The 24,724-nt window shown below is 38.9% G+C and overlaps 2 protein-coding genes and 1 long non-coding RNA gene across 5 annotated transcripts in view; 2 read left to right on the top strand and 1 right to left on the bottom strand.

Moving 5' to 3' along the window:
* The first annotated feature begins 990 nt into the window (after positions 1 to 990).
* asf1ba (anti-silencing function 1B histone chaperone a) lies at positions 991 to 8,674 on the top strand. The gene is made up of 5 exons (XM_039688818.2): positions 991 to 1,283; positions 1,372 to 1,487; positions 4,152 to 4,267; positions 5,840 to 6,016; positions 7,956 to 8,674. Exons 2-5 carry the CDS (start codon positions 1,379 to 1,381, stop codon positions 8,145 to 8,147), a joined length of 594 nt encoding a protein of 197 aa, XP_039544752.1. The 5' UTR covers positions 991 to 1,283; positions 1,372 to 1,378; the 3' UTR covers positions 8,148 to 8,674.
* On the bottom strand, positions 7,281 to 23,337 carry LOC120491174 (uncharacterized). Its single transcript, XR_005625206.2, has 2 exons — positions 22,688 to 23,337; positions 7,281 to 8,215 (listed from the first exon to the last, which is right to left on the bottom strand). It is a non-coding gene; the product is annotated as an uncharacterized LOC120491174 (long non-coding RNA).
* prkacaa (protein kinase, cAMP-dependent, catalytic, alpha, genome duplicate a) overlaps positions 9,662 to 24,724 on the top strand; it is a 34,156-nt gene continuing 19,093 nt past the window's right edge. Inside the window, exon 1 of one of the 3 annotated variants that reach the window (XM_089128275.1) lies at positions 9,662 to 10,596. In XM_089128275.1, coding sequence (XP_088984401.1) covers positions 10,548 to 10,596 — 49 coding nt within the window. In that variant the 5' untranslated portion in view covers positions 9,662 to 10,547. Of the gene's footprint in view, positions 10,597 to 19,599; positions 19,739 to 23,299; positions 23,740 to 24,724 lie in introns of those variants that run through there. The other 2 variants (XM_089128274.1, XM_089128273.1) reach the window with 2 other exon arrangements.

Raw genomic sequence — 24,724 nt, forward strand, 5'->3', positions numbered from 1 at the left:
ACTTATTGAAGGTCTGGTCTATATTACAGTTTTTCTCGATTGTTTACACACATTTTCTGGTACTTGAGACACAATGACCACAACATGTAACTCATTCACCAACCCCCTGAACCAATTCTACTGAACTACAAGCACAATTCCTGCTTTACACTCAAATCGCAGTTCTAAAACACGTTTTTCAAAACACTACACACAATTCTCTGCATTTGGCACAATTTTCATGCAGAAAAACTCTTGTTTTCATGAGGAACACACTGCCATTCAAATATTCACACTGACTCGTCACATGGGCAAACACATAGTGATCAGAGCTTTAGCATAAAATACCAAAACCGAAGAGAGGATGCAGCATAGATATTTTTTTATTTCTTTTTTTACTGTAACAGCATACAAAATTCTGTTGTTTTGTAGACCACTGTATGTGCAACTTTGTGTTGGTTGGGGTGTACAAAATGTGGGATCTATCTCCCATTGATTTTGTGGGAAAAATAAAATATATTTGTTACCGTGTATTTGTGTGTTCTGGGTATAAAAAACAATATTCTCAAATATTTTACAACACACTTATGTATGTAATGTCTGTAGTAAGTGTAATACTGAACAAAAAAGGCCTTATAGGTCATGATGAATGGAGAAGAAGTGTTTTCCATTGATCATAGTGTTTTACATTGAGCACATCAGTGTTCAACTGGTTCTTATAAATGTCTATTCATATGATGGTTTGTGTGTCATTTGAAAACAAAATACCATTTTGAGAAGAAATAACATTGTTTTGAATGTAAAGTTTCATTTTGCAGGAGAATTGAGGAGTTTTGCCAACTGTGTGAGTGTTTTTAGATTTGTGTGTAGAGTTCTGAGAATATGAGGCATTCTTTCAGAAAATGTGTGTAAACAATCGAGAAAAACTGTAACAGCTGTCACTGTCGACCAATCAGCGTCCGCAAATCCCGGAACCTTTGGTGTACTGACAAACCAATCCGCTTCCCCCGACGCGTCGCGTCACTAGCGCTGTCTGAACAGTCTGGCGGGAGAGAGCCCGGCTCGTGTTGTCCGTCAGTTTATGAACGGTGTTCGTGAAATAATATTTGTTTTTACATCAACACGTTACTCTAGATCAAATCTTGCGTTCTGTTTTCTTTTAATTTGGGAGGAGAGACCCCATAGACTTCTCTATTCTCCTGCTTTAACAGTATAGTCTACCCGTATTGGACTTTCACAACATAAAGTAGCTCGCAAGCTAAAAAAAAAAGTGAAGCCAAGGATTTGAGCGTTTACTTTAAAACGTCTGTTGAGAGTTTAAGTTGGTTTTCGTTTTATTGAGTTCTTTTGGTTTTGGGGTAAATTGTGACAATTTTCTTTTTACTACTACAGTAGAGCAATGGCAAAAGTGCAAGTGCTAAATGTAGCTGTGCTGGACAACCCTAGTCCATTTGGAAACCCGTTTCAATTCGAAATAACGTTTGAGTGCATGGAGGACCTTCCTGAGGGTGAGTGTTTAAGTTTATTTTAATTTTGATGCATTTTCTCGATGGCTAGCTAACGCGCTAACTCCCCCTGATGACGTCATTCAGAATGGCGGGTGATTGAAGCGTGCGAGGAAGATGATGCTGTAACTTTTCCTTAATTCTACTCATCTCAATTAAAGACAAGTTCAGCATCACTCTTCATCTGATTCTGCGTCTTGCCATGTCGATAGAAGAAAGCTCTGTGTACTTTTAAGAAAAACACCGTGATAGGATGCGTGGATGTAATTATGTTATGATAAATAAACCTTTCCAAATTCCTTAAATAGCTAAAATATGCAAGTTACCCAAATTTAATCCAATCCAAATGTCAGTAGTTTGAAAATAACATTTTTTCTTTTTTTTTTTTTTTTTTTGCTCTTTTAATTCCAATAATACCATATCACATTACCGGTCAAAAGTTTGAAATATTTTTCATTTTATAAACATTGATTTTTGCATGTCTATTTTGTTCTGCATTTATTTGATGAAAAATACAAAAAAAATTATTAAGATTGTGAAAAATTATTGCTATTTAAAATTACTATTTTATATTTAAAATATTATTTAACCCTGTGATGCAAAACTGAATTTTCAGCATCATTATTCCAGTCTTAAGTGTCACATGATCTTTCAGAAATAATTCTAATTAGGGATGGGGCCGATCCGATCCAGTATCGGTATCGGGACCCGATACCAGCGTAATTCACGTATCGGATTTTTCCGATCCAACCTGCGGAGAAATCCGATATTTATGATCCATGTCTGCGCTTTAACGTTGGCTTCTGAAATGACTCCAAAAGGGATTCCCCGGGCCTGCTTGTCTGCTAGCTGGTTGCAAACTGTGGAATGGATATCCTGAACGGAGGTGCAGCTCAATGACTGTAAAAAATAGGGCTCAATGAGGAAATCCCCCGCTCAGGAAATCCATTCCGCAGTTTGCAGCCATCTAGCAGGATAGCATTGAACTATCAACATGTTCGCTGTGTGGAAATCCTATGGTGGAAATACTTCACACTGGAAACACCGCAGCAGAGCAAGACAGCAAAATGCAAAGCCGTATAAATTAAACTATTTGTCTGTGATGCATGTTTGCAATTCGCACTCCAGAGAAGAGAAAGAGAGAGATCTCTCACGCGGTGCCACAGCACGCACAACACGACAGCCCTGCTTAATGCGTGACGACAGAGGAAACGTAGCCTGGTTACACTTTAGATCTGTGATATTAGTCTGATTTCCAAACATTAAAGAATGTATTGAGGTAAAAAAAAAACATTAAAAACAATAGCCGCATTCTGTCTAGCCAACTTCCCATCGCGGCGGTGCTCTGTCATTTCTCCTTAAAACTAAAACTTTAAGACAGTATCAGCACGATCGGTGATTGTTGTAAAATGTAGTCTCTGCTGTTGCTAAATTGCGGGACGCTTTTAATAATAAAAAGAGCTATTAAAAGCACAAAATTTGCGCAAGAGATTCTGTTCCCAATGCGGCGAGCGCTCCGTAACAGACCGCAACGAGACAAGCAAATTATACTCTGGGCTTCATATGCGCGTCTAAACGATCAAATGTAGCCTGCACAAAAATGTCAAACCGACCGACTTGGAGATTAACACTTAAACCACCGTTTATGTCTAAAATGAACGTAGTTATGGAAATAGTTGGGAGAAAATATGGTGCATCAGTAGACTATGAAATCTGAACTCGTTCTTAAAGGGGCAGCAGTATAAACATGTGACAATTGCGACATTACTGAGAATCAAACAACAAAAGGCAAAGAGAAAATCACTCACAGCTCTTGAATGAATAACTTCAGCTTTAATAAGCATAAATCTATCTATGATAAACTTTGCAGTGCTATTTAACTTTTGATTACTTTATTATTATTCTTTTTAGACCATACCTGAATAATGTTCCTTCCTGAAATTAAAGCACTGTGTAGGCCTGTATAATGTGTATCTTTGTTTAATTGTCTATCTATTGTTTATATCTATTGTTTAATATATATATATATATATATATATATATATATATATATTGACATACATACGTACATATCATCCTTGCTTGTAGAGAGGAGTTTATTTCAGCATCATATAAAATCAACAATAATGATAAATAATGTTAAAGCAAACACAGCTCTGGTATCGGAAAAGTATCGGTATCGGCCGATATCCAAAGTCAGGTATCGGGATCGGATCGGAAGTGAAAAAATGTGGATCGGTGCATCCCTAATTCTAATATGAATATTTGCTGCTCAATAAACATATCTGATTAATATCAATGTCGAAAACAGATTCATTTTCAAGATTCTTTTGATGACTCAAGAAGTTTAAAAGAACAGCATTTGTTTAAATAGAAATCTCTTTTGAATGCTGGTGTATCATAGTTTCCTCAAAAATGTAAAGCATGTGATGCTGAAGACTGGAGGAATGGCTGCTGAAAATTCAGCTTTGTAATCTCAAAATATTGAACCATTGGCTTATTGTTTTTATTGTATTTAATTAAATAAATGCAGCCTCAAAAGCATAAAGAAAAATGCAATACTTAATCATTCCAAGCATATTAACGGTAGTGTGTTATAGTTCTTTTTTTCTGAAGAGTTAATTAATTGAGCATTAACATGTAATCAATTGTGTTTCTGTGTTCTAGATCTCGAATGGAAGATTATTTACGTTGGCTCCGCAGAAAGTGAGGAGTATGATCAGACCCTTGACTCAGTCCTGGTTGGTCCAGTTCCTGCAGGCCGACACATGTTTGTTTTTCAGGTGAGTTGATAACATTGTCATTATGAACCACAAATAATCTTTTAGAAGTTTAACAGCCATTTTTGTAAAACTCAATTTCATTTAATCGGTTTTTTTGCATTAGATTCAAATGTATTCTAACAACATTTTTCTTACTAAACACAAATTATTAACGAAAAGACCATACATGCTGCGTAACATGCAAATATGAACCTCATTGGTAGGGTTGGGTTGGGTACCAAAACATATATTACCGATATGTACCGGACAGAATCAGAGTGCAGATTTCAGTGCCTCATTTTGATGCTGCTTAAATTTTGAGGTCTTTGAGTGAGTCATTAAACCTTTTTTTAAACTAACACGTTCAAAAATGGAGATTAATTCAAAGATAGATGTAATGAAACACGGAGTTGAAATTATTTTAACTTTGAGTGCCACTTTACAAGGCTCAGCTGAGAAGCAATTAGGGGTGTAACGGTTCACAAAATTCATGGTTCGGTTCGATACTACACAGTGCGGTCACGGTTCGGTACATTTTCGATACAACACAGAAATACAACTTGTTTTTTTTGTTTGTTTTTTTAAACTAACATCATAAAGTCTGACCTTTTTTACTTTTGAGTTTGAACAATGATGGATCTATACTTGACCTGTCTTAGCAGCATATAAAACAAAAACAGCTCCTTATAAAAAATGAAATGTAATATTTTAGTATTTATAAACAAATACAAAGAAAATAACACCACTAAACCAAAATTAAATATGGATTAGTTTTACAATATCTTTATGGCCTTTATGTAGTGTCAAAGTTGTAGTCGTGTGAACTGTCAATAGAGGGACAAATATTTTTCTTCTTCTGTAAATGCGAAATATTTTGTTACTCTACCAAATAAATATGGATACGTATTTCCTGTAAGGGCTGTCACTTGGCAAAGTAGGGCTTACAAAATGGCTGAAAGCTAAATTAGTTTTTTTTTTTTTACTTAAATATTACTAATTATTCAAATTATATTTGAATTTAAGAGGCATAATTTCAGGTAGGGGGAAAAGAAGCTTTTGGCTTGTCTCCTTTTAGGCCACAAGAGGGCGCAATGAGCTAAAAATTAGTATAAGCAATATATTGTGTGTGAGGATGTTGGAGGTGGAGATATTTTTATAGCCTTTTCTCACAGCACGTGATATAATTAAACTTATCAATTTGATGGCGGATCTAGGAAGGTTCAAGCGACAATCACCAGTGACAACTAGAGATTCACCCGCTGTAAAATGCATAAGACTCACGACTGAGAGTTTGGATAAAGAGACTGCAACCGGCCCATGCGAAAACAAGAATGGATATCTGAAAGGCTTTAAATGTAGTCACGCATGTAAATGTCAACTTTCTTCACTGGAACGCAGAGATTTAGCAGAGCATGAGTGCATTTTGTGTTGTGCATTTTAAACTACATGAGGTGTTTTAAAGGGTAAACTGTTTATGTAATGTTGTTCTGTATTATAAAATGTACGATTAGTGCAGTTATCCTGTAGTTACACCCAGTTTGAGTCATGCTATTGTTCTAAGTAATATTTGTCTTTTTTTTTTTTTTGCTACAGGCAGAAGCTCCAAACCCTAACCTCATACCTGAGAGTGATGCTGTGGGTGTTACTGTCGCGCTGATCACATGCACATACAGAGGACAGGAGTTCATTCGCATCGGCTACTATGTTAACAATGAGTATACGGACACGGAGCTTCGTGAGAACCCACCCGTTAAACCCAACTATGGACAGGTGAGAGATTTATTTCTTACAGACCCTGTGAAATTAAAACTGCAGCTTTCAGTCCATGTGTGTTCTAGGTCTGTCTATAGAAAATTTACAGTTTGTCTTGTGGAGAAACAAATTGAGAAAAAAATTGTTGACTCATCTTGCACTCACATGTTTAATACAAATTGTTTTCCAATAAAGTGCTCTCTAGAATAACAATGTCCTCCCCCTAAAGTCACCATAAAATAAAAATGGACACATATATGTATTTAAAAGGATTCCTCTGTGCACATCCTTTTTTTATTATTCATGTGCCCTTGTAATTTTAAGTAAGGTTCAAATGTTCCTTTTCTTCAGCAACCTGTCACTCCACAGCTGACTGAAAACAGTTGTGATCTGCCTCTGTTTAGTTTACAATGCCCACTTTTCTACGATCCAGTCAATTCCTAATGGACAAAATGAAGTCCCGTTCTTCTTTTTTTATTTTGTTTGTTTAGCAGTTTCGCTACGTCACAAAAGGGAATAAGTCTGTCTTGGACCAGCAATATCCGAGTAGCAAACCTTAATTTATGGCTATCACTTTTTTTCACTGTTTTAAAATTGAGCCCTTCAATATGTCCGGCCCCATCTTTTCTGTTTCACAGGAACTACGACACCACAGGCAAGAACACCTGTACTAGTAGTTTTATTAGGTCTTTAATAGTTTTGTTAAAATACACCTTGATATATATATATATATATATATATATATATATATATATATCAGTATATATATGTATGTATATATATATATTTATTTATTTATATATATATATATATATACATTATTTTTATTAAAAAAGTAGACATTAATCAGTAGTAATGTTAACATTTTATTTGGATTCAACCTCATATATATATATATATATATATATATATATGAAAATACGATTTAACCATATATGGAAATGGATGTGTCCTTATATGGTCACCAGTGGAGCCTGAATGTCATCTAGTGGAAAAGTTTGGTAGTGCGCAAAAACATTTTTATTAAACTTTTATTTTTATTTTATTTTATTTATATATGTTTTTTAAAGATATCAATCTAAAATTGTCAACACAACTGTTCAGATGTTTGGCTTTGTTTTAAAAAAAAAATTTTAGTTGAACATGTTTTGTAAAATATAAAATATTTTTATACATTTAAACTTCTATAAAAAATAAAATGTTACTATTATATATTTATAAAAATTACTTCTACAATAATCTGCCACATGTCCCCTTTAAAAAAAGACACAAAACGTATCTCTGTGGTCCAAAATTTTTAAGATTTATATCAAATTATATTTGGAAAATTTAATGCTCAAAAAGCAGGACATACATCTAATGGGTTAAACAACTATTTTCACAAACTTCGAAAAAAATGTGTTTTTTAAAGTCAGCAAGAGACTGGTGCTTCAGGAGGACTTGAGTTGAAGAGCTCTGACATACAACAAAGAAATGTTTTGTATTTTGGGGTTTGTCCAGTTGCATTTTAACAGCTCAAGATCATATAAAAATCTTATATCCAGATTTCACAACACATCAGCTTGTTGAAACTTTGCATGCATGTTCAGGACCCTAAATGAGAAAGGCACAACATTTCAAGAAAAACAACATGGGTTTAATAGTATTTCAGACAGCTTGAACAACATAAATTATCGCTTATTCTTATCTGTGGCTAAAACAATATCTTTCAGTATTGAAATAAGTGGGGAAAAGCTGCTTTTTATACATAACAAAATATAACCAGAAAAGTTATTTTGGGGCTGTGCATTAACTCAAAAACGTAATAGAAATGATGTGTGTGCGTCAGCGTGTTGAAAGTTTGCGTACATGTTTGAGAAAGTCACAATGTCAAGGGGACAAAAACAGGCATTTCAGTCAACTCAAAACTCGAAATGGGTCAAATTAAAGTGTCTTTCTTCTTGTGCATTTCTCTCAGCTCCAGAGGAACATTCTGGCTTCCAACCCTCGTGTAACCAGATTTCACATCAACTGGGAGGGATGTGCTGAGAAAATGGAGGATTCGGAGAACGTGGACCCCGCACCCAACGCCATGCTGCCGCCGTCCTGCGCCCCAGGAAAAGCCCCTCCGCTTGGCCTGGTGCCAGACAACTCCATGGACTGTTTGTAGTGACGCAGGCTCCTGTGAATAATCCTCACATCTCAAGGCTCATCCATGAGCTCAGGTCAATCTGGACACTGTGGAGGAGAGGCGGGAAAAAAACACATCAGAGGGGGGTTATATCATTTTGTTACAGTTGTCACGCCTGTTTGAAACAGAAAAGAAAGAAATCAGTGGTGTGACTCTGCACAATATCCTCCGGTACGCAATAAACATATTTGCTTTTCAGTTTGAAACCTGAATGGAGAGCTGGTGAGTCATGTGTCTGAGACATGATTTAGGTATTAGGATGTGCTGCATCTAATGCCGTTTGATCCAAACCCGATTCTCAAACTGAAAGGCGATGGAAGATCAGCTTAGTTGATAAGATGTCAGATGCATAATTCATTTAACAGACACAATCAGCAATACCTAAAGGTTGCAGCTACTCTGGATGATGCTTTTTTGTTGGTGGGACTGTATTATATTGTGTATAAATATATATATCTGTCTTTTTGTATGCCAGTTCACCTCGAAATAAATGTTTTGATACGTTACGATGCTCATTGAAGCCGTTTTACTTTGATTTGAGATGTGCTGAGAGTGGATGCAACTGTGCAGTCTTTTCATTCATAAAAAAGCTGTTGTGTTGCATTATGCAGGAGTGACAGAAGCTTGCTTGTTGTTGCTTGGCAACATGGATTATTGCAGCATCTGTGACAAGACCTCGGAGTTTGGGGATGCACTGATATATTTGACATTTTGTTCAATACCGATAACCGATTATTCTTTATATTTCAATGTTGATAACCGATATATTGCCCGATAAATAGAAATCCCAATTATATATATATATAATTTGAGAGCCTGAAAAACAAAAACAAAAGTCTCACCATTAAAAGCCATGTCCCAAGCACAGAATTATAAGCTTCTCATAATTTTATGTGGTGAGTATAACAGACTTGCGCTGCACTTAACTGTTTTTATTTTTAAAGTGATTTCAATCAGATTTCAAGCTATTTAAAACCATCATGGCAAACGTGAAGGAAATACAATATTTATCGGCTTTAATATATCGGCCAAAATTTCTTATTGGGGCGATAACATTAAAAAGTAAAATATTTTGACCGATAATATGGTGGCCGATATATTATGCATCCAACTCAAAGTGTCATCATTTTTTTCATCGGTCTTCAATAATATCAGTGTCCCCACATGGAGTTTACTCCTTTATTGCACAGCATTATTAATGCAGTTGCTATGCCTGTTAAAGCTCGCACAGGTTTCCATCTCTTGCATGGCGAATCCCTTCCTTGCAACTGATCGCGCAAATTTGTTGCCGAAATGCAATACCTGCGTAAATGACCTCAGTGTGGTTGTTTTGCAGAAGACAGACCTCGTTTTAATATTCCGTAGACGTAGGGTGTTCGCGCGTGCCTCAAATTCTGACCAACTTTCTAAAAATAGACCATCTTGACGTCATGCAGCCTATCACGGATTAGTCTAGCGGGAGGGGTCTGCGCGGCCATTTCGCTAACAAACACGCAACCGCAGAGGATCATCAAAGGATTGTGAATGAAACCGAATCCGTATTGAGAGGGCAAAATACCGCAGCCGCTAACAAAGACGAAAAGCGAACAGAGAAACTTATGTTATTAGAATGAAAATAGATGACGTTATTTGTCAGTTTGCGGGGGTGGGATAAAATTCTACAGATAGATATAAGTTGGCCAATCATCGCTCTCCCTGCGCTGGATTGATGACCTCTCGCCCAATCAGCTTCTGATTCAGCTAGCGCGTCATAAGCATAGCGACCAATAGGCTTCGCGTTGGGGCGGGTCTCATAGAAGCAGGAGTTCCCTCTAGCTGTGGATAGAGGATTAATGGAGGGGGTCTGACTGTCGAATTATGCGAACTACATAGTGCACAAGACCGAATTGCTTTATCAACATAAACAAGCAAACGTTCACGCTACCGAAAAGGTACGGAGAAGTGGGCGTGCTGCGACAGGAATCGCGCACGGACGGTGAAAACAAGGGCTTGTGTCGCTCAAGTCGAGGGCCTCGCTGGGGGTTAGCAGAGCAAGGAAGAGGAGCGAGAGAAGGAGACGAAGACGGGCTCTTAGTACTATTTCAACGGACTGGACCCGACCCAGAACAACTGAGAGACATTACCGAACCCGAAGCACAGCAATCGGACGGCTAATTACTGTTAGCTAGCTAGCGCTCGCTAGCTAGCTAACCAACTAACCAGCCACTATCAACCTCCAGACTTTATGTGATCTGACAGCATACTGTGATCCAGTGAGTTATGACCAGACATAACTAGTGCAACGGCCGCAGAAATCGTATGATCATAAAGGGGACGGAGTCTGAAGACAGTTGGCGTAAAGAAAAGTCGATTTAGATCTGCTATACCTGGCCTGCAATCATGGGCAACGCGCCCACCGCCAAGAACAAGGGCAATGAGATGGAGAGCGGTGAGTGCTTGTGTGTGTTTACTTGAATCAGTCGCACTCGGGTTGTGTTTCAAAGCATAGTGTTCCTGGACTCATCTTTTCCATTCATTTCCATTTAATGAATGACTGACTGACATCTTGGTTAAAGGGATAGTTCACCCATAAATGACCAATCTCTCCTCATGTTCTTTCTTTCTTGTGTGGAGCACAAAATGAGAGTTGCATTCACTTTTAAAGTAGGCTAAATAAAAAAAAATATATGACCGAGGCTGTCAGATCATAACATATCTTTGGGTTGAGAGCAACATAATAGTTAATAAGTTATGGTATGTTTTTGACCACACTTACTTTACATTAAGTGTCTTTAACTACTGTGTGCCTGCCTACATATAAAATAGATTTATTGTGTTGATGTGTATTGCAAACACTTGTGCTGCTATTGAAGTGGGGTATGGGTATGGTAAAAGTTAGGGACAGGTTTGGTGGGTAGGTAAAGTAAAGAGTAATTGTAGATGATTCATCACAGCTGTAATTACATGCAGGCGTTTTTCAAATATAAGGGTAAAAACATGTAAACAATGTAAAAAAATATACATATTCCCCATGTAAACTGGGACTATTTTTACCATTAAAGTCATGAAACAGATGTTACGATAGTCTATTCTTCTCTATTGTAATGTACATCCTAGTGAAATGGCTGCTTGAACAAGAATAAATGTGGGGCGGGGCTTGATTTTGGCCATTTGGAATTGATTAGATGGTTGTGGTTTGCTATTGGTTGATCTCATGTGAGTGACAGGTTGATCCCGCCCTCACGCCAGTAAACGCATCATCAGAGAAGTCACTGCAAGAGGGAGGTTAAGTTATTTTGACTTAAAGATTGCAAGGATATTTATATATGTATATATATGTGTGTGTGTGTGTGTGTGTGTGTGTGGAGACTGTGCACTGAGAGTTTATACTGTAATGTTTCATAAAAACAAGAATTGTTAAATTTGACTTAGCTAGGAGGATCCTTTTATGATCTTCTAATAAAGTCACTTTCACTGACTGCTTTGAGATGTTACAGTCAAGTGTGATTGTTAAACCCGGCTTGTCCTTGATTATGACACATAGAGTGTCTAAAAAAATAAACAAATTACAAAACACTGGCTATTTTTCATATTAAGATAGTGCACTTCCTTTGCATCTAGTCATAACCATTTAATAACTTCTTGATAAACATCACTACCTTTGGATTTATTGGTGCTACCGTTTATTGTAGTGCTCAAGATTTTCACTCAGTTTAGCATTACATTTGATACTGTAGAAATATAATAATGGATTTGCATTTTCTGCCTGAGAAATGGCTTGTAAGAGCGCTTCTAGGGAAGTATTTTCAAGGATTCTTTGTGTAAACACTTGAGATTGTCAGGAAGTTTTGTTGAAACTCTCTGGCCAGCCTCTTGTTGTAATGTTGCACAAGCCAAGAACCCTTTAGGACACATTTGTTGGTTGCAATGCTTGGCAAATGCTATATTATGCTATTTGTCTAGAAATGTTAAAGCTGTTGGTTTATATCTTTAGTTCACCCAAATAATTTTCAGTTTTGCCATAATTTACTCACTCTCATGTTATTCTGAACCTGTTTCTTTCTTGAACGCAACAAAATATACATTTTAAAGTATATCCAAGCGGCACTTTTCCATACCATGAAATGACTAGGATTGTTGATCTCAATAAATGTCAAAAAGAAACATTAATCTAGTCCATAAGATTTGTGGGCCTCTTTATTCATGGATAATCTTCCCTTCTGTCACAGATCTCATTTCACATGGGCTTGTCTTCAAATTAGAGCCAGACCGATATATCGGCAGGCCGATATTAGGTATTTTTTTAAAATATCGGTATCGGCAGTTATAATAAATGAATATTTCAAAAATAAAATAAAAACGGACGAATCACGCTTCAACCATGTCATGAGTGTTTGAGTTGTATAGTTTGTCCACCAGAGGGTACTCTACATCGTCCCTGTTGGCAACACTCGTGTATAACGCGCCACACATCCTGCAACCTGCTGACCCAACACTATCTCACGACCAATTCGTACGAATTCGACGCATGATTAAAAAGTGGCTAATTCGTACTAATTCGTACGACCTCACTCGTACTAATTCGTACGATTTGTCTTAACCCACGTGATGGTTAAGTTTAGGGGCGGGGTAAGGGGTAGGTCATTCGTACGAATTCATACGAATTGGCCAATTCGTAAAATATGTACGATTTAGCAAAATCGTATTAATTCGTACGAGTGAGGTCGTATGAATTGTTACGAATTAGCCACTTTTTAATCATTCGTCGAATTCGTACGACTTGGTCGTGAGATCGGGTTGGCTGACCCAGCCAGAGTCGGGCAGAGAGAACCAGTTATGCATTATCATATTATTTTAGTTAAAACTCATAATTAACTACAATAGGGCTGGGCGATATGGCCAAAAAATCATATCTCGATATTTTTTGGTCAAATGGCGATATACGATATATATCTCGGTACTTTCTACGTTTTCTATTTAGATAAAGAAAATCTTTATATTGGGACATTCTAAAACGCTTAACGTGAAAATTTTTTTTTATATATATATATATATATATATATATATATATATATATATATATATTAGGGATGCAACGGTACACGGTAAAATCCCGGACCTTTCGGTCAGCCCTGCACGGGACAATCTACCCTCGTGTCCCGCGGGACTTCGGTTTTGCAATAGAGTTCGTGCTGATCCTTTTCCCGTATTTTCCGCACTATAAGGTGCACTTAAAAGCCTTTAATCTTCTCAAAAAACGACAGTGTGCCTTATAATCCGGATCGCCTTATGGAATTAGTTAACAACGCTCCGCGTTATTAAATTCGCCCGCGAACTCGCGCTCGTGTCCAGCATATGCCCGCTTTAAATTGTCACACGGCGCTGCTCGCGCGTCACAGATGTTCAAAAAACCGCTCCCCGTTCACAGTACCGGGTCGTCTAATTCAAAACAGCGAGCCGTTGCTGCAGCGAGCCGCCGCACATTGAATATATGAGTCAGGCTGCGAATGTACGTTGTGCCCGCCCCAGCGCGCTCACGCTTACTAAATAAACGCCTCACCTCCGGCTCCGCGCACTCGCTACATTCCCAGCACATCTAGTGGATGCATAACGCAAACCCAGTCAAACGTTTGACTGCAGTATCTTTTTGCACAAGAATCTCTCAATAGTGGATGAGTAAATAACATTGCACTTTGTATCCTGAATGAAGTTTTTTTTAATTATATTATTTTGCTCGGCTCTTTTTATTCAAACCACAAGCTAATTTATGTTTGTTAAAGGTAAAAGTGCACTTTTTCTTTCACATTGATCACTTTACCAGTTATCAAGGTTTGGAATTGGGACCCACTTGAATATTCTAAAGTGTGTTTGTTTACATTTTGTATTTTATAAGTGGTAGTTGAAGAGGTTGTATTACTTCTGTTCAGTACAGACTAGAGTGTTAATTTATTTCATACACATTGATGTTCTTCCTACTGTGACATTATGTTAATGCATATAAGAAAAATAAAACATAGTTTTGGGATGAAATAGCAGTCTCTTTCTGCACAAAACATGTACCGAAACCGAACCGAGACCGTGGCCCAAAAACCGAGGTACGGACCGTACCGTGGGCTATCTGTACCGTTGCACCCCTAATATATATATATATATATATATATATATTCACATTCGGCCCAATGATATCCTACAAACAATGTTGATATTGAAGGATATGGAAACAAATATAATATAGGCTATGCAATATATTATGTGCAAAAAGCTTTTGTTTTTATATTGACTAAAGGCTAAACTAAAAATGAAAATAAAAACAAAAGCACAAACTATTATATTAGCCTGCATTTGATTACCCCATTATAATTACTTTCACTTTCATTAAAAATATATACTTTTAGATTTAAAATTCCACATATGGCACATTTATTTTCTCCAACAACAAATATTTTAGCAATATGTTTATTTTAGTCAGAATTATTGCGTACTACGTAGTACTATTCAGCCGGCGCTCGTTTAAGCCGAGCCGGCGCTCGTTCAAGGAAGCATGAATTTTAGCGGAGATTCACTTGCAGAAACTCGTCCTCTTCTGACATGGACATATTTGTTGTGAAATGGACATATTTGCTTTACTTTCTAACATTTACAGATGGAGAATATACCTGTGAAATGTAAGTTGAGCACTGAGGAAAGCACCACATCTCAAACGCATTAAACAGCGCAAGTATATCTGTCAGTCAGCAACAGTGTCTGTCAGAGCATTTGACAGGGCGGCAAGCTGCCTTAAACTTGTAAACTATATCAAAGTGATTTTGACGCAATTAATATAAGCTTGTGTCATGTTTAGGACAAATTGTACTAACCTACGTACGTTAGCCTAGCTACTTTCACTGCAGCAGCTCACACTGCAACCTCCGCTATTTTTCGGATGTGCTCATATCAAACTACTGTATCGATATAAACGGTATTGCCTTATTCCATATCGTTTCAAAAAATATAACGATACATCGTACAAACTCGATATATCGCCCAGCCCTAAACTACAAATAACTAATGTTAGGGAAATCTGTTAATATTTTGTTGCGCGTTTCTGAAAAAAAAAAAGAATAATATCGGCCGATATATCGGATTTTAAAAATCCTTCAAAATCCTTTATTGGTTGGGGTCTACTTCAAATATACCACACGAAGACACTGTGCATCACGCCAAGCACTATTGGTTTACTTGTCGCATTATGGCGCCAAGGCATTAGGAAAGATTTTGTGCTAATAATCACTTAAATTTGTGTCTGTTTATCATACAAAGCTACCCTATGGCTTCAAAATACTTGGACCGTTGTGCACAAATCTATTTGATTGTGCTTTTTTTGGATTCATCTTTCACTGTATTGAAAACATAGTCTTGAAAAGTTTTTGTGTGTGTGCGTCTTCCACTAAAGACACAAGTTAAACCGTTTCAAAACAAAACTGAGGTGAGTTTGTTGACTGGTCTTTTTTCTTAGTCTACAAGAAGATCATGTTCGTGCTGTTCTTTGGGAAAGTATCGTGAATGGAAATCTGCAAGACGATTTTGTGTATTGTTTATCTGTAAATTGTATGTTTACCATGTCCTATTTATATAGAGCAATAGCTGTGAAGGTGTGGTCACATTAGCAAAGATGTATGAGAAGTCAATTTCAAAGCAAGAAGCTTTCTGTTGGTCAATTCATAAAACTTATTAGAATGACTGGATTTCACCTGCAAATCTGTTTTTGTCATGACCGTGTGAACTGCACAAACCACATGAAATCCGATCTTGACAATTCTGATTAAATAGCCACTTCCATATGTGGCATTAAATCCGACACAGGTCAGATGTTTTGCAATGCGACTGCAGTCTAAACGGTCAAATCAGAATTAATGCGCCTTTTACGTCACTCGTCTAGCAACATTCATCACAATTCTGCGCTCATTGGAGTCACTTCAAAGATGTTACATACTCGATGTTATCAAGACCGTTGCGGAAGGCAGTCAGTGAAGAAAAGTGATGTGTCAGAACTCACATGTATTACAGCAACATGTACAAGCCAAACACAATCACACATATCATAAATATTTAAAAACTCTCTCTTTTTCGCATCCTCGTCTTTTTTTGCATAAATGCGTTGGCTTGCGCGGCGGATCACACTATAAATAAACGCCGTGTTTAAAATCCGTGTTTACTTCTGTATGACAGTGTACTGCGTGACGTCTTTTTATCTTTAGCGCATGTGGGCCAGTTCAGGACCATGATCTGTTCAGACTGGAACCTGGTATTGGCCACGTTTAAAACAACGTGAGCAGCTGTGCAAAAAAATAAATCAATGCAATAAATGAGAGTTGAGCAGTAAGGCTCGCAGTGTATCTCTTGGAACTTGGTGTTAGTTTATTTGGCAGTTGAAACAATGATTAAACTATAATAAAGTCACAGGCAGTCTTCAGGTGTCTTCTTGCATATCAGTTGAACACATCCCTCAATAAATTGAATTTATCTCTAAGTGTCCTCGCCCATTTTAACTTCATAGCTTCATGTCATCGTAAATGGAAGCTTGTTCCAGGAACAGCCGAGGAAAGGGGCCCTAATTCAGCAGCCGCACTGGATTTCATGAGAAAGGAATCTCTGACCTCAAGGGTCAAAGCAGCAATAATTGTTTTTATGAGGGGGATGTGAGTGAAGAGGACCCGAAACATAAACACAGGCCTGCCACGAGTCTTCAGAGAGAACTTGGGAACTGTTGCGAGGAGGAGGTCTGGGCTGGTGAAGTCGTGGAGGCGGGGTCATATGATGCAGTCTGTGTGATCTAGCCAGCCTGGAGTGTTGATAGTCTCTTGAACATCATGTGATGACCACTGTCATGAACAAGACCACTTTGTGTGTGGCCTTCTGTCTGCATCTTCAGGCGATGTAATCTCTCCGCTTTGTCTTTTTCTTGTTGGAAAACGTATTGGAAATCAGATGTCTCCAAGATATTCCTTTATTTTATAAGTGCTTTTTGCCTGCTAGGGATGGGTGGTATGATTATATTTGTACACTGTGACAGTAGACCTGTGTTACCTGGTAGAGAATCTCCTATGCAGTTTACCCCGGTACTGACCACATATCAAGTCACGTGTTAGAATAATAGGGTAACATGAAGTAATCCTAAAATACACACTGTTACGTGAGGAATTACTTAAAGGGTTAGTTCACCCAAAAATGAAAATTAAGTCATTAATTACTCACCCCCATGCTGTACCAACCCCGTAAGACCTTCGTTCGTCTTTGGAACACAAATGAAGATATTTTTGATTAAATTTGAGAGCTGGATCACTACCTCATAGGCACCATAACGGATTGAAACTTGACGGCCCAGAAAGTCAATGAAGAAAATGTTTAAATATTCCATGTGAGATGTGACTTTTCCTTTTCTTCCCTGTGGGCCTGAAGCGAGAGTTCAAGAGATTTCCACGACGCATGCGCGAGAACTACGTTATTTTTCTACTACTTCTTGTTCAGTTCTCGCGCATGCGTTGTGGAAATCTCTTGAACTCTCGCCTCAGGCCCACAAGGAAGAAAACGAAAAGTCGAATAAAGTCGTTATTTTGGGGGGGGTTTTTCCGCACAAAAAGTATTCTTGTCGCTTGAAAATGTATAGTTGAGCCACTGTAGTCACATGGCATATTTAAACATTTTCTTTTTGACTTTCTGGGCCGTCAATGCGTTATTATTATTATTATTATTAAAAACATCTTCATTTGTGTTCCAAAGATGAACGAAGGTCTTACGGGGGTTGGTACAGCATGGGGGTGAGTAATTAATGACTTAATTTTCATTATTGGGAGAACTAACCCTTTAAGGGTTATTTGTTGGATGTAACTATTTAGTTGTTTATGGCTGTTGATTTTTTTTTTATAATATCAATTTGCAGCATCAATGTAAAATTCATCTGATGTCACCTAGTTCAATTCGTTTTTGATCACGATTCATCCAATCAGAATTTAGTCTGATTTTTTTCTGTTTTATGATATTAGTTTAGTCTTTTATCATATTAGTTTGACTCTGTTTTCTCTTATGCTAATTTATTATTCTATGAATAATCGCTTGACTTGACTTCACACTGCATGTATTATCCAATAATAGGCATTATCTGCTTAAATGTTTTCTTAGAATAATATGAATCTCTATAAAGAAGTACCTAATTAAAGGAGTATAATTTGGTGGTTTAGTGGGATATGCTGTACTTCACCTAAAACTATTCAAAAACAGATTTTTTTTTTGTTATATTTTAGCAATGTTGTTATTATTATTGTGCATGGAGCTTTTATGAACTATTAATTATGAGTACTTTTATGATGAATTTGTCGTGATGCCTTGAAAAAAGGGGATTCAAAATGGTGAAAAACTTTGATGTTCAGTTACAGCATCTAAAATCTGTACGTTATACATTAATGGAATTGTATTCACAAAAATACAATTTCTGTGGAGCTCAAAGGGAATTTTTCTTATTTTTCTAATTTTTTTTCCTCTTCAAAGAAAGTGAAGGTTGTATATGCTAAACGTAAACAATTTTGACCTGTTCATCACATGTGTGGAAAAGAGTAGCATGACGGCATTTGGGACGGGGCCAGTTACCTGTCTATTTATAATTATTATTTGCTGTTTAATGCATTATTCATATCTTTTTTTTAAACCTAAAGTTTGATGTCTGGAAAAAGTGTACATGTTATTATTGGTCTACTACACGGTGTACAATTTCTCTGCCATATATTTGATGCACAGTTTCATCCAAAGTCAAAGAGCCTTTCGAGCCTAGCATGCAACAGGCGTAGTTAGTGTCGTCGGTGAAACAGATATGTGTGAAATGGATCTCAGTGGCATGCTGCTGCTAGAATCTATGTGTGAAGACTAGATTTCTATTTGCATGTGACTGCATGTCATTTGAATATGCTTGATACATTCAGTTGCAAAAATGGAGTGGAGTTTTTTTTTTTTTTTCCTGCGGTGGGCTTTTGCTCTCCCTCCCCTGGTTGAAATGGGGGACTTTGCTCACGCCGTGCCTCACATCCCTGTCTGCACCATCGCCGGTGGACTGCCTTGATCCCCAGAGACTGGTGCTGGCTGCCATCCGGGGCCATGAGCTGGGGAGGTCCATATTTTACTGTCTGGACGGACAACAGAGGACGACATGGCAGACAACGCTGTGGATCAGATCAAGGTACAACAGTAAGGGTTAACGCTAAGGTGGGCTGTGGTGGAAACAGAAGTCAAGGAAGCCCACGGGAGGAAACGGGGTGTGTGAGCCCGGCACAGGAAGGCAAGGAAACGGAGAAGGTTCAGCCCTGAGTCCCGAATCCGAGAGGTCAAGACAGAAGAGTCTCGTACAAGTAGGGACACTAGCTTCTATTTTGTAAAAACCGCTTTGAAACACCGCTGTATAAAGTCGGATGCGCCACACTTGCTTTAACGGCTGTCTACAATGTCAGTGCTCCAGAGGTTGGCAGAGAGGCTGTTCCAGCGAGCCGGTCCCTGTCTCGGAGACTCTAGCCACGGGGAGGGCGGCTACTACCAGTCCCAGGAGGAGTCAGAGGCCTCTTGCTGGAGTGAGTGACTGACCTGAGGCTTTATGCTAGTTAAGGCGGCTGGCACAGTGAGGGTTTAGATATAGCTGTGGAAGGTGGGGCTTGGCAAAGGGGCGGAGAAACCTGCATGTCTAAAGGTCTTAACTCGCCGTCTGAAGTGCCGGCCTGACTGTGTCTGTGTGTGTGTAAGATTAACTGATAATCATTTTAAATATTTCGCCTTTGATTATAATGGGTAGTGATATTAGACTGGGGTATCAACCTGGCTATTTGACTATTTGAAGTCTAATTGAGGATAAATGGTTTCTTTTTACATTTAAGTAAGTGCTGTTTAAAACAATTTCTTTCATAACCATTATATAATGTTATTGTTCTGATTACCCTTATCTCTGGATGTTAATATTACGCTTTGAAAACCCATATTGACTGACTAATAAACATAGATGTTTTTCATAATGGGATGTTGTAAACTTAAGTCATGGGTGATATGGAGATTGAGTTTAAATAAGCACCTCTCTGGATTGATGTGGGACTGCCGACACAGATATTCTGGGTACAAAGCCTTTTTTAATTCATCTCCTAATGTTTGTGCTGTTGCCTGGCGTTGGCTGCGTCATGCCGGAGTTCCAGGGAAGCTTGTTCTTGTGTTTGTCTCCTGGAAACCTGTTAGTGAATCCCGGTTTTTTGGGCTCCCAGTGTTCTGCTGTTCGTTCCTGCCAGTCTGAATTATGAACTAATGCTTTATCCATTCATGCAATGCTTACAGGGGTGTAATGGTTCTTGGTTAAAAATCGAATCTTTGTTGAACTTTTTCCTTTAGGAGTGCTGTATGCTCTAATATGATTATGACCAGTCATTTACGCCGTCAGGTGAGCGAGCGCAGGTGAGACCTGAACAGCACATGTTGCTATCTGTGTTTAAACTAAACTCATTTAGAGGAGCATTTCACCCATTGCAACATTAATCTTTATTGAAAGTGGATCATATATGTAGTTGAAATGTAAAATAATTTTTTAATTTGGTGCCCTCTTGACCGAGAAAAGACAGAAAATAACCAAGGGGTGCATTTGTTTGAAGAACTGCAAGTCCCACAATGCACCGCATTGCACAGCTCCGCAAGCCACACCCACTAATCCGGAACAGCGCAAACAGAGAAATCACTCTTCCGTCTACAAGGCTAACATTAGCTGTCACCAGAGTTCATTTAAAAATCATTTCACAAAAATTGTCTAGTTAGTTGGCTGTGGCGAGCAGGACGATCGATCGACGGCCAGGGATGTAATAAGGGAATAAACCATGACCATTCAAAAATATGACTGGGTTTCTAAAGATACAAAGCTTAATGCAAATGGGTGAAGTGTCCCTTTAAGCCTTGCCAATTTAAACATTCAAGCGCAAGAAGACACGACGGAGAGCTCGCACGTCCCTCATCTAAAGGGCGCACAGGGAGAGAGACACATCTCAGATATTGAGTTCTTTTAAGTCTTGTGCTTGAATGGACAAATAAATTGTGAAAATGATGTCAACATGCCCGTTTTATCGAGTGTCCTAGCAAACATAGTAGGTTATTTCTTGAGTGTATGGAAACCGTTGAGAAAAACAACGCGTGTGTATCAGCGTACTGGATCCGTGCATTATTATTAAAGTGACAGCAGCCTACTATTCCTGCTGACTGGGCTTTTGGATGTTAATCAAATAACAAAAGATAAGTAAATCCCTCTCTGCTTTTGACTGAATAGCTTTTGTAACTTTAATAACGATGAATCTTTATTTAATTTTATACAGTGAAAATTATATGAGTGTTAGGCCCTGATCAGACAGAATCCGTTTTTTGAAATGAGAGGTGGCTAATTTAATTGTTTTCTATTGGCAGTGAGCGTTTTGCGCGCTGTTTCTGCACCCTGGCCACGTCGCGTTTTAGCCACCTGTTGCGCCTCGCGTTTTTGTAGGAGTGCCTGAAGTTGAAAAAAAATCAACTCTGAGCAGAAAAGCGCTCGACGTAATTTGTGGGGAATTTTTTTTCCCATTGTCCAATCAAATGAATGGAGAGGCCGGCCTTCCATTGTGGTGACGGAAGTTTACAGTTTATTTGTTTGTACACACCTCACCCTCGATCAAGGTCAGAGCAAGCACTCTGGTTTTCCATTTTTTTAGGTTTCTGCTAATATGACCGTTTACTTAACAGCAAACAAAAGATTCTGGAGCGCTCGTGCTATAATCCTTGATTAGACTGACAGGGCAGCTGATTCGGTGGTTGCCTAGCAACATACAAAAAAATGCAGCGCACTGCTCTTTTCTAAATTAAAAAAAGTCAAACAAAAAAAAGGCAGTGCGGTGTGCCTCGCGTTTTCAAACCTGAAAAACGTGTTCTGTCTGATTGGGCCCTTATTTTACATTTGATTGCTTTATTTGGTTTCTGTATCTAGAAACTACTGCGAGATACCTGAAAAGCACTTTTTTTGGGGGGGCGGGTGTTTTCCTTAAACATAGCACATGCTGAACTGTACCAAAACCGGGACCCTAAAACCGTGATAAAAACCGAACCATGACTAATTTGAACAGTTACACACCTAGCGCTTACCCACTCTCAAAGGACTGTTGGGTGAGTCTTTTTGAAAGTCTGCCGATTGCACTACAAGCACTCAATTTGTGGTCTGACATGTTTAACAGGTAGAGTCTTCGTAGCTTCTGTTAAATCAGGAATTCTTTTGCTCAACTTTTCTATTTTCTTTGGGTGACTGTTCTCTGCTCCCTGACACTTTAAAAGGCTCAACTTAAAAATAAATAAAATAAAATAAAAACACTAGAGAACATTGCCATTTACCTAAAATACCTCCTACTTTTACTAACTTTGTATCCACAAAGTCAGCCTGTGGAAGCATGCCAAATATCTGAGAGCTGAAATGAGATTATACCTAGAGTAGAGCAGCACCTATAGTCTTGAGAAATGAGGTCATGTAAGAGACTTACCAACGGTGTCACTGTCCCTTGAGTCTCCACCTGGCCAGGGTGGCTGGATCTGGCTCAGTCTTTAAATCCATCTGTCCCTGACTCTTCCTGTGCCTCTGCGTGTAGAGTCTGAAATACCAGGCCTTGGGCTGCATGGTGTGCAAATGGGTGCTGTTCTCAAATGAGTGTGTGTGTTTTTGTGGACCAGCGGCACTCTTGCAGTCGATGCACCACTAGCCGACCCCCTTTGGTATGCGTCAGAGCGAGCAACAGCAGCCCAGGGCCACACTGATTGATCTGACTAATCAATTGTGGACTCTGTCCACTAGAGGACAATGCCAATGTTTAAGGGGACCAACGGAAGGCACTTTATGCCATACCCTTTACGTCCACTTTATTTCTCCACACGCTAGAGAAATAAGTCTACCATTCCTTTGCTTCTTTAAGTTGATGGGAACCGCCACCCTATCTGTTTAATGTCCATGTTCAACTCATTAGATGCAACTTTGCTGTTATAGGTTTGTCCCTCCCCTTTGCGACCAGGTCCCTATTTGGATCAATCTGGTGCGTGTGTTTGTGTATGTGCTTGCATTTTAGGAGTGTGTGTTCCACTTGAGGGTGAGTGGAATGGCACTGTGTACAGAATAAATATTGATACAAACGAAGCATGAGGCCGATTGATTTACCAGGGTGATGTCCGCAGAGAAAGCGAGGGCTTCAGTTCAGCATTCGGCGCTCGAGGAAGAGCAGGAACAGCAGACTGAATCATCAGACAAAAGCGGCGTCGAACACACACACACCCGTAGCTTTGTGCTAAAGTGGATGCGACGGCCAGGTGTGCTGGGACCTCTTAGAAAGAGGTGTAGGGCTATGAGCCTGATGCTGTGAGGAAGAGGAGAACGGAGGAACAGTCTCGGCAGGGCCCATGTGTGACCGAAAAAGCTCCAGAAGGCATGGTGGGAAGCGGGAATCTCGTTCTTCAGGAGAATCTCGTTCTTCTGGAGGATCGGTGGAGGGAGGAGGGGGTGGTGGTGGTGGTGGAGGAGTGGAGGGTCCCACGCTCCTAGTGGACGGTAAGGGCACGGCTAACTTTGTGTGGGAATCGGTTATTTTCCTCTACGTAGTCATAGCACCCGTTTGTCAGGGAAACCAGCACAAAGGCAAGGATCATATCCTGAGCCATTTATGAAATTGCAGCTGGGCTATTTTTATGTGCGGTTGATGTAATTCTTGGATTTTTCTTTCAGGTTGAGGCCTGACCTTTGTTTTGAGTCCGTTTCAAGCACCTATAGTTGTTTTATTGAGTGTTGGATCAACATCGAGTTTAGGTGAACTTTGGACGCTGTCCTCTCCCCGGCCTCTCTATCTTCTACTGTAGTTCCTCTACATATTATCTAAATGAAGTTGAAATATGACCCTGGAGCGTGTGCGGTCCCAACAACCACTGTGTTTGTGAGAAAGAAAACTCCTGAATCTCTCTCAGAGATAATAAGGCAGGGGAATTGACGGGAAGTTGTGGGGTGAGGCTCTCTCTCTCTCTCTCTCGATGGTTCTGCCTAGGGCATGTGGATCGAAGATAATGGCGGTAACCTCGCCAAACACCGTCTGACTCTTTCACCACTGAGAGATCGTTTAATGCCCCTACTTTGGATTTAAAAGCATTGAAAAGCTTCATGAGGGTGTGTCGTACGGTAGGGTCCTCAATGGCAGGCGTGCAGTTGCAACAGTTGGATCTTCTCAGTGGCAGTAACAGCTTGCATTTCCCAAGAGAAAGCGCTGGTGGTGTGGAATGAGGAAGAGCCTGTAATCTTAACGTTCCCACACAGCCCCATAAGAAGAGAGAAACGTGCATTAGTGTAACTTCATTGGTGCACTTATCAGATGTCTGACTTGATTCTTTCTCACTGTTTCTGAAGCAGAAATTATGGTTCTGTGATTAGTTTTTTTACATGCATGAAGCGAGAAAGAGTCTGTAGATATTGATTCTGGTCTGAGCTCTTGTTCTGTCATGATGGGCTCAGGAAGTATTAGATAACATGAGCTCAGTCGATGTGGTTT

This window comes from Pimephales promelas, chromosome 3 (assembly GCF_988280905.1).
Source record: "Pimephales promelas chromosome 3, fPimPro1.hap1.1, whole genome shotgun sequence".
Taxonomy (NCBI): domain Eukaryota; kingdom Metazoa; phylum Chordata; class Actinopteri; order Cypriniformes; family Leuciscidae; genus Pimephales; species Pimephales promelas.